We start from the raw sequence: 15,880 nt of genomic DNA, 5'->3' as shown, positions 1-15,880 counted from the left end.
AGTTAAGATTTCTCTTGGGAAAGAGAAAATAAAGCTTCTTTGGCTACTGTTAACAAATGTACTATGTTTAGTATAAACAATGTATTATGTTTAGTATAAATACTATGAAAAACTAAATTTCCAAGATAAAAGACCAAGAATAGTATTACTTTGCAAAGGAAACTTAAAAGCAAACACTAAAGAAAGCACATAACAGATTAGTTTGTCTTGAAAACAAACTGTTCCTACAAATCACTTCCTTAAATGATATGACTAAAAATAATGTTAAAGAATCAAAGTGGAGACTATAGTAACTGGAACAACTTCAACAGACTATTACATAGCCAGTGAAGAAAGTTATCAAGCTTGGTAATGTTTTATTTACTTATATACTGGTGATATGTAAAATAACAAATAGTACTATTTGAAAATATGTACATTTATTACAAAATCAACTGGATTGATAAAAAAGCAATGATACTTAAAAATAATTTAAAACATAGTATAAACAAGTTTTTTATAGAAGAAATACAATCTCTTTAACAGTTATAATAAAGCCTGTCTCTGAAGTTAGTGGATATTACATGGAAATATTTATATTTTATGTTCTTCAATTCCTAGTATATACTTTTAAAGAATCAATTTAAACAATATCAAAATATAAATTATAAATAAGTATAAAAAGTATATCTGTACAAGTTTTTTTTTTTTTTTTTTTTTTTTTTACCAAAGACATGATTATTGGTGTATAAGTATTAGGCAATAAATAAAGCAAAGGCAAACTGTTAAAGAACTCTGTTCTCTCAATTTTATAAACTGCTTATAGTGAAGGTAATAGGATTTACTAATTTCACACACTGGTATCAATGAATTGTGATTAAACAGAAACCACTCTTTTTTAGACAATACTCTGATATGAAAAACAAAGTGAATTTTCTAAATCACAAAAATGCTAAAAAAAAAAAATATGAAATTAGGAAAAAGTGACAATCATATTTCTTGGTTTCTTTTTCACACAGCTACTCTTAGCCTAGGGGAGTCCTCCACAGGCATGCTCTTTGTGGCGTCTAGTTGGTTATACTCCTGGATAAGAGCTGACAAAGATGACACAGCTTCTGTGAAACAGCTCTCCTCCATCCCTTCAACCTGTAGATAGTGATGGAGGTGAGCCTATAAATACAAAAGTGGGTAACAATTACCATTCCAGGGACTTTAATACATATAACTGTCCTATAAGGTAAATACTGTTAAAATTATAGTATGTTCAGCTTCACAACAGAAATGAGAACTTCAGTCAAATATTTTGCCTAAATCCTATACACTCAGGAAATACATCTCATTTAGAGTAAGCTTCTCCACTTCAGTTACAGTCAGTACAACAAAATGGTAGATGAGGTTGGTCCTTATTTGTAACGTGATACACCTAAAAGAGCCACAACAAAGGAAGGTGAATGATTACCTTTTTCTTGTAGAGCCTCATGAATCTCTCTCTCAGTTCCACAAAGGTAGGCTTCACGCATGTGTTATTTGCTAAAGCTAATAATGAATGAGAATGGCCCACAGGCGGTACAGAACACAGGCTGGTCTTCCAGCCTTCTTGATTCCAGGAGACAAAATGTAGAGAAGGTTTTAATCTGAAATTTAAAAAAAAGGTTTTAATCTGAAATACAAAAAAAAAAAGGTAAGAACTGAGATACAAAAATACCACGTGATGGTAGTGCACATTAAATAGAGTCATTACTGATGGTACGATTCTAATTGCTTAGTTTATAATCTAAGTTATCCTTTTAAAAAAAACTATTAACAGTATCATGGGACAATATGATAGGGAGCTAAGAGACATTAATAGGAAGACATTAATTCAGCTTTGATGGTGATTGAAAAAGCTAGAAATATATCCTTTAAGATTAGAAATCTGGGCTGGGAATGTGGCTCAGTGGTAGAGTGCTTGCCTAGCACGTGAGAGGCACTGGGTTCGATCCTCAGCATCACATACAAATACATAAATAAAGATATTCTGTCCATATACAACTAAAAATTATTTAAAAAAAGATTAGAAATCTGAATATAAAAAGAAATGAGGGTATTATAATTTTGTAATTCAATGGAGTAGTTTTTCTAATAATAAACTGTCAAATAGAGTATAAACACAGAAGCTGTGTAGTAATAGTGTTGGTAATAAGAACAATATTAGGTACAATTTTTGAACACTTTCAGAACATGTATCACATAATATTCATAAATAACAACTTTGTACTATTACTACTCTTACATTACACTTAAAGAAAATAAGGTACAGGAAGGCTAAGTAACTTGTTCAAGGTCATACTTGAGGAAGTGACATCGCTATAATTTGAGGAGAGGTTGTTTTAACTACTATGTTACACTGTTCCAAGCAGTACACATAAATTATTTTGAAAAATGGAAACCAAACCTTTCAATATTTCTGCGAAGATCTGAAATCTGTACATTTCCTCTAACCATGAGGGCACAGGCGAGATATAGGCTATGTTTGGGATCTGCTTGAATTAGTTGGTAATCTTTACTAAAGGCATCTGAAAACATCTGATCCAACCTAGAACAATAAAGAGTCATTGTTTATTAAAAAAAAAGTTTTTCAATATGTTATTATAAAATGAGAAGATAGTCATCCATAGGTAAAAAAAAAAATAATACTATACTAAAATTAGAATATATACCATGTATTCTAAATATATAAAATATCTATCATTCTCTCAAAGTAATCTTGATGGTAAATATTAGGAATAATTATGTAACATCTTTTTCATTTGTTTTTTAAATCTTTTTCAGTATATTGGTGATTTTAGGTAATTACAAAATGTTGAGTAGCATTAGCTCAATGTGGTAGTGATTTCTGAAACTTGTATCATTTTTGCTCAGTTGAATATGCTTATCTAATTCAATAGTATCACAACTATTAAAACTAATGGAAGCTATATTAAGACCATTATTTTGTAAAATACATCATAAATAAATTAATTATTAGGAAGAAACTATCAAAGGACAATGTGATGTTCTCCTATGCAAGATTAAACTCTGCAGTAATGTTGCTAAAGAGGAAGACTTTAAACTGAAGTCTTGTGTTTGAAGGATAAAAAAAATATAGGAATGTCTTCAGTTAAAAAGAGGAAGAAAAAAGTAACTGATAGTTTGTATCTAACAATGTACAGATTCTAGGTCCTGAATATGACCCCACTTTAGTTCTTAATTACCATGTAACTCAATACAAATATGATGAGATTACTGAGATTAACTCTAGCCAGACCTTTATGTGCTGAACCTATAGAATAAGTGGGAAGAGTTGCAAAAATCTGTGCTATTTATTTATCTAGTATTTATTATGTATTCCAGGCTCTATTCTAAGCACAAGAGGGCTAGCAGTGAATACAGTATAAAAATTTCCTGGGCTGAGGATGCAGCTTAGTGATAGAATTTTTGCCTAGTAGACACAGAGCCCTGAGTTCCATACATCCCCAGCATCAAAACCAAAACACACCACCCAAAACAAAACAAACTTCTTGCCCTAATGAAGATTATGTTCTATGCTGATTACTCCACAGAAGGAGAGAGGGCAGACTCCTTAAAAGGGCTGGTGAGTTTTGGAAATTTCATCAATCCTTTGTGATTATGTTCAAAATTTTGGAATGCATGTGGTTTGAGCATTTTTTATGAAGTTGACTTATAGACATTACTTTAGAGATTGATACTCAGAAGAAGTTAAGAGCCCCCACACAACAAGCAGGCCGACACATAGGTTATTTTCTTGTAAGATTCAAAAACTAGTGAGGAACTATTATAATTAGTGGGATGTGTGTCCACATTAAAAGTGTAAATTCTACTTATTAAATATACTAATTTAATATGCTGGGCTGATAGTAGTAAACATTCAATGATCAACATGTTTCATACAGTGTATATGGTACATACATGACAAGGCCATTATGATCCCATGCAGAAAAGAAATTCTGCTTGTTAGTTGGCACAACTGGTCAGTTGCTACTGGCTCAAATGAAAGTTTATCAATGTCATTATAATATTTCTGCACCATAGAATCATTTTCTTGCCAGAATCTTAACTATAAAAAGGAATCTTTAGTTTTATTATATATTCCAGGCTCTGGAATCTATACATACTATCTACAGAGTTTGGCAGGACCTTTTTCCTTTCAACTGTAAATGCCACAGTGAACTTTTCAGGCTCATCATCACTGTACATGATAAGATTACCTTAAAACCACAATGTCTGTAAATAAACTGATGTAAACTTTAATTTTAAAACTCCCAAAAGCGTAAAAATTACACCATTGGATTTAATTTCAAATAGTTTGATATTTTTAAATGATTACTTCTAAACAAGCATTCATCCAATGAAAAAATGGCTGTTATCGACTGTATTTTATACACTTCTCACAAATAAAATGACATAACTACAATTACTATAAACTTTTCTCTTAAATTTTCTTTAAAAGTATGTCAAGTTCTGAAGAAACTGAAATTAAGTTACATCTTACCTCCGAGGAGGAACATTAATGTCTGCCAGTGTATATAGAGGTGTTAGGCTTGACACAAGATAATGAAGTTGTGGAAAAGGAACTAAATTCATGCTGATTTCATTAATGTCCATGTTAAGGGATCCTTCAAACCTTGAAGAGCTAAAAGTTTGACATTAAAACAATGAGAAAACATCTTAAATTTAAAAACATACACTTTTAATATAATTTGACTTATTTGGCAGGCATTTTCTCAAATATTTTGTACACTGTTCTGTTTAGATATAGCTCTTTTTCTGGTATTACTGAAAGTTAGTATCACAAATAATTATGTGTAAGGATTAATTAAAATACAAAATATAGCATCTATAGCAATTCTTATTTCTAGATTACCTAAAGTGTAACTACATACTATTAAACCTGCTCATTATACAAAGTATTTTATTTAAAACAGACTTTAGGTCAATAATTATTATAGAAATTTTAATAATTTTTTTTAATATGCTTGATTCAGTCTACAATTTGCAATACAATAATGTTGAAGAAATCTTTGAGATCAAAGTTATGGAAATCTTTTGGATCAGCTAACAAGGAGCTATATATTAGTAGGTGGTGTAAGAGATTAAAATGTTCTATAGCAAAAAAAATCTTAATTTTGTTTGAACAAATACTTCTCCAGTGCATCTACCATAAAATCATTATCAAATACCCACTAATATTGTAGAAAGCTGCTTCACAGTCATAGGAATTAAAATCTGAGATATCATTCCAAGAGATAAAAATATAAGATGAAAGAATATAATAAAAAAGTTCCCACAACTTATAATAAAATCTAAATCTACAAAAATCTAAAACATCATCAAAAGCATAGTCATGTTTTTAGACAGGGTTACCTTGTTAGGTTAAGCATCAAATTTGCCACAATGTTGTTCATTGCATCAAAGGGCCTCTTGTGCTGCTTTTTAAAAGTCCCAGCACTTGAAGTAATCAGACTCTTGGGCTTCACAGTTTTACCCAACTTTCCAGAATTCACCATGAGGTCAATTTTGCTAATGATGTCAAATAAAGACTTTTGAGAGAAAAATTTGAGAGACTATTAAGAAGAGTGGACACAGATGAGCTACTAGGAAAGAAGAGAAAGAAAAACAATTTAAACTCTTTTTTTCTCTTAGAATGCTTAATACTGAAGAGCACGGTTCATGTAAATGCACGAGCAGGTGTAAGTGTACATAAGCTTTGTTCATAAGTTCCAATGTCATTTCTTACTTGATTATCAATGGGCAACACACAGTCTGCATGCTCATTAAGTTCCTTCATTGCCAAGATGCTATTATAAGGTGAAGTTATGACATCATCCTCACCAGAAGGATAAACTGAAGTCACAAATCTGTATACTTCTGGGAATTCATCTTCAAGCACCTTTAAAAGAAATGTACCAAGTCCAGATCCTGTTCCTGAGGATTAAAATTTCAAAATGAAAATAGCAATGAATGATTTAGAATATAATTGTGAGGAACTTGGAATTTTTGTTTTATTTGTAGAAATAATTTTCAACTTATTTCTGTGTGAGTATGTATTAGCTAATCCAATTTCAGATAAAGGGCACATGGGTAGTTAGACTCAAAGTCCTGAATTACATCTCTGACTGTGACTATGACTTTGGGATAGCTTTCTATATTTCACTTTTTCATATATCTAAACCATTAGATGTCAAGAGAACTGAACAGTGAAAAATTCAACTAAGACAGTATTCAAAGTACGCTTAATATCAAGCAATTTAGAAGGGGAAAAAACCCTATCTTGACAGCATTGGTATAGTATACATACAATCTGAATAATGAAGAAAACTGTCATGCCATTAAGTAACTTAAAAAAATGAGTCAAGCTGGGCGCAGTGGCACAGGCCTGTAATCCCAGCTACTCAGGAGGCCGAGACAGGAAGATCACAAGTTCAAAGCCAGCCTCAGGAAAAAGTGAGGTGCTAAGCAATTCAGTAAGACTCTTTTCTGATGCATAAATTTCATTTATATAAATTCAGATTTTTTTTTTCTTTTGTGGTACTGGAGATTGAACCTAGAGGTGCTCTGCCACTGAGTTAAATTCCAGCCCTTTTTGAGATAGGGTGTCACTAAGTTGCCCAGACTAGCCTTGAACTTCAGATCCTCTTGTTTCAGTCTCCTGAGTTGCTAGGATTACAGGTGTGTGTCACTGCACACAGGTAAACTCAGAAATTTTTAAGAACTTTAAGAGAAAGTTAGGATCTTCTAATTGGAGTTTTTTAAACGGTAGAATGTGAACTATTAGTGAGTCATAAACTATTTTTTATCAATGCATCACATATTACAAGTAAATATGGTTTTCTGAATCTTTTGTTTCAGTCCGTGTGTGTGTGCATGGGTGTGTGTGTGTGTAGGGAGTGTTGTGTTAGGATATTAAATGTATTTCTTTTTATTGTGGTTAAAAAAGTATCATGTCATTGACCTAACTTACGCAGATAAATATGAAAAGGCTATGATGCTAGAATTACTATATGAAAAATATTTTTTTAGGTAGTCTTTAATAGCAGTGTAGGGAAGTGGAAACTTATATATTGTGGCTAATATAAATAGATACAATATTGTAGGAAAGTATATTAGTGATATCAACCAAAATGAAAAAGTTCACATCGGTCCCATCTTCCTTTCTGGGAATATTGCCTATAGCTATAGTGGCACAAATGTATTATACTAATTCAAAGATAAAAGTGTCTTGATTATGATGGTCTTCTAAAGACATGGTTACACAGTAAATACAATTTTAAAATGCCATGGCAGTGAATAAAGACATGTCAATCATATATAACGTACTGAATATAAAATCAATTTCAGCTTGGAGAGAAAAAGTATGGAATTTTAAAAATCTGTTAATCCTATTTTAAAATTAGCAAATTATATTCTGTTTCTAATTTATGAAGCAAGGAAACAAAACACTTCAGTTCTAAGTTACAGGTGTCCCTGGGCAAAGAAAGCTATGTAGATCATATTTTCTAGTTTAAGTGCATTAATTACCATGTAATAGACGATTTAAAGAAATTAACGGAAAGAATTTACTTTTATTTTCTTATTGGAGATGAGAAAATTGTGGAGGTGGTTAAAGAAAGTATATTGATGCTGGGTATAGTGGCACATGCCTATACTCCAGTGTGGAAGGCTGAGGTAGAAGGATCATTAAGTTTGAGGCCAGCCTCAGAAAATTAGTGAGATCTTGTCTCAGGAAAAAAAAAAAAAAAAAAAGGGCTGAGGATGTGACTCAGTGGTTAAGTGCCCCTAGGTTCAATCTCTAGGACCACAAAAAAGTATATTGATATTCTCTGGTAAGTAAATATAATGTGCAGAATGCTTAGTCCTGGTTAGAATATAAGACTGAATAAGCAAACTCTGAGAAAAAACAAGTATTCCCCCAAAATGCTTATATACTGAAATGTGGCTGAAAATTTTATGAAAGAAGCTAAAGATAAAAGAAAAAAATTTTCCAATTTAGCTCTGTTGTCTCTTAAAAAGGACTTAAAAACAAAACTCGTACTAGTAACCCAATTTTACAGAATTTTAAGGTAAGCTGTAATGTACAAACATTCAAACACACACACATACTCTAAATAGTGATATCTTTATCAAGCATAGGTCTGAAAGCAAGACTTATGTTTGCAAATTGAATTCCCAATTGGATTTTAACATTGTTATAGTCAAATGAGTGAATAACTTTACCTCCTCCCATGGAGTGTATTATAAAGAAACACTGCAAACAATCACAGTGCTCTGCCGACTTTCTGAGTTTTTCTAAAATCTGTTCTTGGTAAAGACTGCCAAAAACTTTGTGCCCCACAGCCCTGAAAATAAGAGTACAGATTTAGGAAAAATAAAATTCTTGCATTTATTACTTTCTGATTTTATTATTTCTGTTCTAAATAAAAAGATAATGAAAAAACTTAAAAACATTTTAATTATACTAAGTAAAAATCTATTCTTGCTTCAGTAAGTCATACTGCATTATGTTGAAGATACTAGATAGAAAATTTTATATATATTACTTATGTATAATCCTCAAATATCCTAATAAGATAACTCATTAGCAAAGGATCCTAAATTATGGTTTTCTAATTTCATCTTCTCAACTTTTCTCTTGAGATATAATAACAAAATAAGATTTTAATACCCCATTTTTTGTTTCCATTTAAGGTAAGTCAGACCTGTATGCTAGGAGACAGGTCTGACTTGTATCTTTGTATCAATTCTATTAACTCTGACCAAATGGAGAACTTTCAAATAATGAAAGTAAGAAAACAGCTTATAAAAGTACTTTAAACTTCTGTTACTACTTAGTGTTACATAAGAATAAATCTGTGCAGGGCATGGTGGCATACACCTGTAATCTCAGCTACTTAGGAGGCTAAGGCAGGAGGATGGCAAGGTTGAGGCCAATCTCAGCAATTTACTGAGACTCTGCTTCAAAATAAAGCTGGGGATATGGCTTAGTGGTAAAGTGCCCCTGGGTTCAATCCCCATTACCACACATACACACAAGTTAAAAAAAATTTTAAAAATTAAAGGGGCAAAGTGCCCCTGGGTATAAGCTAGGTGGGGTTTAGGGGGTTACTGGGAGACTTAATTTACAAAGAAGAATTTAGAAAATCAGTTTTTCCCGATTCATTTTTTTTCTTAAAAAAAAAAAAAAAAGGTAAAAGAAACTAGGTGTAAAAGTAAATACATGTGGCTTTGAAGCATTGTGAAACACCATCATTTATTACAAAAAAGAAGACAGGGCTGAAAGGCCTAGCTAGCTCTGTCTGTAAAATAGTATATCTTGCTTTCATATCAGTGGGACCCAACCAAATAAAGAATGCTTAATTTTTTCAGATAACATTCAATGTTTATATAAAGCATATTCTCACCAGTTATTTCCTGAGCCAGAAATATCAGTGATGAGCTGCTTGCTATCAAATACATCTCTCAATGGTCCCTGAAGAATTTCATTCACTACCCCTTCTTCCATGTCAATCAAGACAGCCTAAAAAAGAGAAATAAAATAGGCATTTCCTTTAGAGTTACTTTCTCTGTCAATGAATTTATTAGCTATAAATTGCATTATTCCTTCTATAGTTTAAGTTTAATCAAAATCTTTCTTTATATAGAATCTGTTAAGAATTAAAAAGTAATCTTACCCTCCTCTAAAGATAGAACTTTTGTCCTACTCTAATATGCCAACTGGGGGAAAAAGGAACCCAATAATCGTTGCAACTGAATATCTAACCAGGTCTTAGAAGTATAGAGGGTAATCTTAACGAGAAAAAGTTCTAAACAAACACAGGATGCAGTCATGGTGTTCTTTATGCATCATGGCCCAACCATTCAATCCAAATGAGTAAAGTCACTATTATGTGCAAAAGTCAAGGCACTAGACAGATATCAAACATGACAAGAGGGTCCCTTTCTCCAAGTAATTCACAATCTGATTCATTTTTTTTTTTTATTATTAGTTGTTCAAAACATTACATAGCTCTTGACATATCATATTTCATACATTTGATTCAAGTGGGTTATGAACTCCCATTTTTACACCTTATACAGCACAATCTGATTCATTATCACAAAATTTTACAATACTAAGAAGAAAAATATTAAACATAAATTTAAGCATAGAAAGAAAAAATAGAACAAAAAAACTGAAAGGAAATATGGCAAAATGTAAGCAGGAATAGCTTGGCAGTAGGATTATGTGTCCCCTCTTCCCATTTCCTTGTACTTTACTTTCCATATACTTTACGATGAGAGCTGGGAGTGTAGCTCAGTGGTACAGTGTATGCTTAGCACATACAAGATCCTGGCTTCAATCCCTAGCACCAAAACCAAAACAAAATAAACCAAGAGAAAAAAAAAAAATCACTAAAACCAAACCCAAATAAAAAACAAAAACAAAAACAAAAAAAGCTCAGTGGCAAAGCACCCTTGGATTCAATTTCCAGTATTAAAAAACAAACAAACAAACAAAGCAACCCCCCCCCCCCAACTGTTAATTTATGTAATTAACTATGCTACTTACTATTGTATGTACAAGTAAATTATAGAGAATATTACACAGACTATAAAACCACGTGTTATAAATGTACCCCTCTTATATACAGCAATCATTATATATATACTTTACATGCCTAAGACTACATAGGGTTATGTACTGGCAATTTTAGGGATTTTTTTGGGTGTTTCTGACAACATGCAACTCTTATCTTACCTGCTTGCTTTAACACCTAATCAACCACAAGAAGGATTTTACTACATGGGCAAATTGTAGTATTATATATTGTATCAGATTATAAAGGGAACAAATCAGCTTATATTGGTTTTGTTCCAAAACAGATTTATTGGGATGATTTGTGGAAAATTATTAAAGGTACATGAATCTCACTCTTGATTACCTCACTATCTGGCAAGGGAAGCAATAAGCAGAATACAAACTGACATTTAGGCCCCTCTTAGTAGAATCATTGCTCTAGTCACTTAGCATTAAAATCCTTATATATCTCTTTCAATCTTTCCTTAGTCATATCAAGTCCTTGATTTGTTTTTCCTCTGGAAATTAATTAAATCCTGAGAGTATTCTGGGTTCCTCAATTAGGCATCCAAAGTCTGGAGTCACAACTGTTCTAGGACTTGGAATGTTTATATTTCCTTTCAGAGCCACATGGTAATAGGCTTACAGCCTTTTCCTAATTGTAATAATAAGATTTACGAAATTATGAGTATTTGCCTATTAACTGGACACTATGGAGGCACCCAAGTACCAAGTTATCTTGCAAAGTCTGAACTCCTCAGTGGTCATAGCCACATAATACCAGAACTTCCTAAGCAGAAAATGGTAGAGTACCCTCTGGGAAAGTTACAAGTTTCAGCATGCTGATTACATTCTTTCCTAATAGTGCTTCTTCCACCTCCCACCTTGCTCACTGATAGTGGTTGGAAAGAGGTCAAATTGGGAGTAATCCGGGAAATGTCAAAGTCTCTATTAAGGTTTAGATTGTGATGCTGGCTCTCTCTACACCATTAAGTACATCAAGTTTAAGCCAATTATTCTAACAGTCTACAAGCATATTATCTCTACCTTAAGTTTTGCTTTCAAGGACATCAGAGATCAAAGGAACAAGAGATGGTTTCCAGATGCCATAGCACTACAGCTCTCCAGTCTTTCTGTCATTATACCGGGTCTGAACCCTTAGCACCTCAAATTCTTCCATAGCATTTAAACTACCATTCTTTCTGGTTATAATCAAGATTGTTGATTACTAATCAACAATCAGAAAACAGTTTGTACAGAAACAATCACAGAAATACTGGAATAAGATTAAAACTGTACATATGGTTTTTGACTCAAAACATTTTTATGCAGGAGAAATTATACGCTTATGAATTTATTCACTTTATTGTGGATGGATCCATGTTTTGAATTGGTAATAATCCTGATGAAAATTAATTTTCCATTATCTTTAAATGAAAAGTTAACTTGTATTTATTGCTTTACATGTTCTTAAGAGTTAAAAAGGTTTCTTTTGTTATCATTTATCTAGATATGTATCTCCCCTGAAACAATGAAACAAATTGCTATATCTAGTGTTTAAGTATGAAAATTGCCCCTTATTGTTTCAGGTGGACACAAATGTCTGCTTAGTTTTATTAATATTAACATAGCTTAGTAAAATTTTTTTTTAAATTTCAAGAAGTCAAACTAAAATTTTATGGTCAAGTTAGAGAAACAATAGTTGTTTTGAAAAACACATGGAATGTCAAGCATATATATATCTTACTCGTGCTTTCAAAGAACGTATTTTCCCCTTGGAAATGCTGCCACCACCACCAACCACTCTGAAAGAAAAAAATAAAAAATAAAAAAGGTCATAAGATCTTCCATGGCTAATAATGTGAACTTCCATATATACAAAAAGGCTAGTTACAGGCCAGGCCTATCTCTTATTAGGCTGAAAAAGTGAGAAACTATTTCCTTAGCTTTCTTTATAGTTAGGACAGGCCATGTAATATACTTTCAACCAAAGAGATAAAAGGATAGGTATTTTGGGAAGTTTTTCTGATAAAAAGAACCCAATGGAGCTGGTTCCAACTTTCTTCCTTTTTCCTGCCTCAAACATGACTGTGGATGTGATTCCTGGGGAAGAGAATGCATTTTTTAGTCATGAAGTAATAAACAGGTGGAAAAAAAGCTAATATACCAAGGACAGGGAAACATATGGTATCCAAGCCTTCGAGGCATTTCACCAGCCTTTGAAAATCCTATTTCCAGATTTCTTTGTGAGATAAATGAATACCCCTATTGATTAAGCTACCATTAATGAGGTTTCCTGTTGCAGTCAAACACCCATTAACTGATATACCAGTTAAATACCTTTGAGAAACTAAGGCTGTTCCTAGAATTTTATATTGAAAATGTTACTGAAGTACTGAAATCGATAACCAAACATTTGTATAGGTCAATAAAGACAGTACACAAAAAGCAGATTATATGAAGGGAAGCAGAGTTAAATGCAGATACTACAGGCCTGGAATTGGTAAACTGCCATCCTCAGGACAAATCTAACTAGCTGCCTATTCTAAAAGTTTTATTCAAACACAGCCATACCCATTTATTTGTGTACTATTAATGACTGCATTCATGCTATAAAGACTCTGGAGTAGCTATGACACGCACATTATGATTTATAAATTAAATATTTACTATCTGGTACTTATGGACAATGTTTGCCAGCTCCTGCTATAAGTTTCTATCATGCTATTAAAAATGTATAATTTGATAAAGAAATGTACATTAAGATGTGGCCTCATTTTTGAAAAAGATTTTTTTGGTATCCATTTGTAGAACAGAAGCTTCATGTGTTGAAAGTATATAGAAAGAACAAGGTGGTCCACCCCAGCCCCCTTCTACTCCCCCAAACTTGATTTTGGGAAAATAAGAGTGTTTTCAGGTTAAAGTATACAACACACAGAATATATGAGTTCCATTACATAAAGTATTAAGCAAGAAAAGCTCCCAGGCTGAGTCTCAACTATGTAATGTAATGAAACTATTGTCTATCAAGAAAGAAAGGGGTGAGAGTAGGAACTTAGTTAGCTAGGGAAGCATTTGAAAGAAATATTACAAAGGCAGATTTGAGCTTCCTAATAGTATTTAGGGGAAAGGATGTTCTGGGCCACAAATAAGATGGAATCGGTCTTTATAATAGCTATTTCCATATACTAAAGACAAATGATAACAGTCATTGATCCTCAGCACCACATAAAAATAAAATAAAGATATTGTGTTCACCTTAAACAAATAAATAAAAAATAAATATTAAAAAAAAAAAGATAACACTCCTAACTTCCTTTAATTTAATTCCATGGTCACTAAAAAGCCTTCTGATTATCTGGTAGATTTCCTACAAAAGAGAATTTGCCTGTGATGAAAAAATGTGAATATAATTTCTCTGAGTTATAGTTTTTCCTTGTCCATTACTACAGTGACTTTTCACTTTCTGTCTTTCTTCTTTTTTTTAGTTTGGGTTAATCTGATTATACTGGAGAGCAATGGATCCATTCTCAAGGTGCAAACAACAAGGTTTCTGAGTTTGCATGCCTGAGCACTAGGCCCTAGAATTCACTAACAAAGTGAAGGGTAATTAGCCTTTACTAGAAAATAATGGTTCAAACACTGAGCCAATTAATTCAGACTAGAACTAGAGTTTTTATTGAATTAAAGACTGATATTGAGAATAATTTCCAATGCAAGTCCACCACAGTTAGTTTTGGGAAGTACTTTGAAAATATATAAACTTAATGATTAAATATTAAAAGCTTATGGACATATCCTGAACATCAAATTCCTCTTTCATATAAAAGATTTATGATACATATATCCTTCATTAAAGAAACAAAAGTAATGTTGATTATAAGCAGTTTACACATCTTTTCTCCTTTTAGCACATTCTATACTTAGAGCAAGTATTCCTGATCACAAATCATATCAAGGAAATGTAAAGAATACTTTCAAAAGTTAGCCATTGTTAGATACATTAACAAGATACTCTTGGGGAAAATTTCAGCTTTAGTGAAAATTTATTTCAAGGTTAAGCTAAAAGAAACACACTGAAGGTTCTTTCTGCTCCTCAATAAAGCCTGAAAAGGAAATTTGTTGTCCTGTTCTGCAGAATACAGAAGAGTATTAATGATAAAATGAGAATGTTTTCAATGAGAAAAGCAAACAAAAAAGCCAGAAAAATTTATAGCTAGCAACTGTTTTTACTGTCCTTTAAAGAATTCTCTCCTAATCTGCTGACATGAAAAGAAAGATTCATCATGCTAAGACTTTAATACCATCTTACCTGGTATCCACATTTCTAAAGAAGCTGCTTATTGCCTCATCATAAATTCCTTTCTAAAAAGAAAACAAATTATAAAATTTAAGTCTTGCCTCTTGTCCAAATAAAGTCCTTTCAATTTTAATAATTCTTGTTATTAAATGATGCAATGGCTAGTAAATGGTCACAATAAAATGCAAGCATCATAAAAACGTTTAGATTGATTCTCTGACTTGTAGTACAGAGTAAATGCAAAGAGATCTATAGGTTGAGTTCAGCAGGCGGTGATGAAAGACTTCTCCATAGAATTTGAGAGTTTTCTCCAAAAATCAAAGAGTTTTCTCTGGATTCTTGGTGATCATTTGACAAGTGAACTAGTTAATAATCACATGTGTAACCTATATTATAAAGTACTTTCACATACTTACTGCTCTTTACAAGAACACTAAAAAATTGGAGACCCTGAGAATCAGGAAAACTTTTATGACTAAGGTTTCTGGCCAGTGTTTATTTAGACTGGTGTGTGTCTAATAGCAACATACGTTAAAAAAAAAGTCACGTTCTTCACTGACAAGATCTCATATATCCAGATAAGTGCTCAAATAAAGCATTTTCTGGTTTTGTTTTGCTCTTTGTGACAGGCAAGGGGGACTCGGCGGGTACCAGTACCTGGTTGACCGCCGCGTGCTCCCTCAGAGCCAGGTCCCAGAAGCAACAACCGATCTGGTTTCCGCACTGGCCGACTGCGACCAAGGAGAGGAACAAAAAGAATGAACGTTAGGTAGGGAAACGACTGCTAAGCTCTGCGGCGACCGAGTCCCCATGCCCCGGTGCAGCTCACCCTGTACGACCACCGACTGGGTCATTTTGGAAGGTAGCCCGCCCAGGACACCTTCGAACCCAATCCCGCATTCTCATTGGTCCGCAACTGCTCCTCACTAGGGGGCAGCCGTAAGTCACGCTGCTGCCGCAAGTCGTTGCCGTCGCAAGTCGCTACCGTAGTTAAACACTTCTTTAGG

General features: G+C 32.9%; 1 protein-coding gene across 4 annotated transcripts in view; it reads right to left on the bottom strand.

The window, feature by feature from the left end:
* Tube1 (tubulin epsilon 1) overlaps positions 1–15,786 on the bottom strand; it is a 32,513-nt gene extending 16,727 nt beyond the window's left edge. The window contains exons 1-12 of one of the 4 annotated variants that reach the window (XM_027928213.2): positions 15,703–15,786; positions 15,531–15,604; positions 14,886–14,938; positions 12,321–12,378; positions 9,417–9,532; positions 8,233–8,354; positions 5,756–5,943; positions 5,383–5,558; positions 4,511–4,651; positions 2,414–2,554; positions 1,439–1,613; positions 856–1,149 (exon numbers count right to left, since the gene is read on the bottom strand). In XM_027928213.2, the coding sequence (XP_027784014.2) occupies positions 991–1,149; positions 1,439–1,613; positions 2,414–2,554; positions 4,511–4,651; positions 5,383–5,558; positions 5,756–5,943; positions 8,233–8,354; positions 9,417–9,532; positions 12,321–12,378; positions 14,886–14,938; positions 15,531–15,604; positions 15,703–15,727 (1,428 nt within the window). In that variant the 5' untranslated portion in view covers positions 15,728–15,786 and the 3' untranslated portion in view covers positions 856–990. Of the gene's footprint in view, positions 1–855; positions 1,150–1,438; positions 1,614–2,413; positions 2,555–4,510; positions 4,652–5,382; positions 5,559–5,755; positions 5,944–8,232; positions 8,355–9,416; positions 9,533–12,320; positions 12,379–14,885; positions 14,939–15,530; positions 15,606–15,702 lie in introns of those variants that run through there. The other 3 variants (XM_071613112.1, XM_071613113.1, XM_071613114.1) reach the window with 3 other exon arrangements.
* Positions 15,787–15,880: the final 94 nt, after the last annotated feature.

This window comes from Marmota flaviventris, chromosome 6, assembly GCF_047511675.1.
Source record: "Marmota flaviventris isolate mMarFla1 chromosome 6, mMarFla1.hap1, whole genome shotgun sequence".
In the NCBI taxonomy this organism is placed as follows: Eukaryota; Metazoa; Chordata; class Mammalia; order Rodentia; family Sciuridae; genus Marmota; species Marmota flaviventris.
This window is presented reverse-complemented; position numbering and strand designations above follow the sequence as displayed.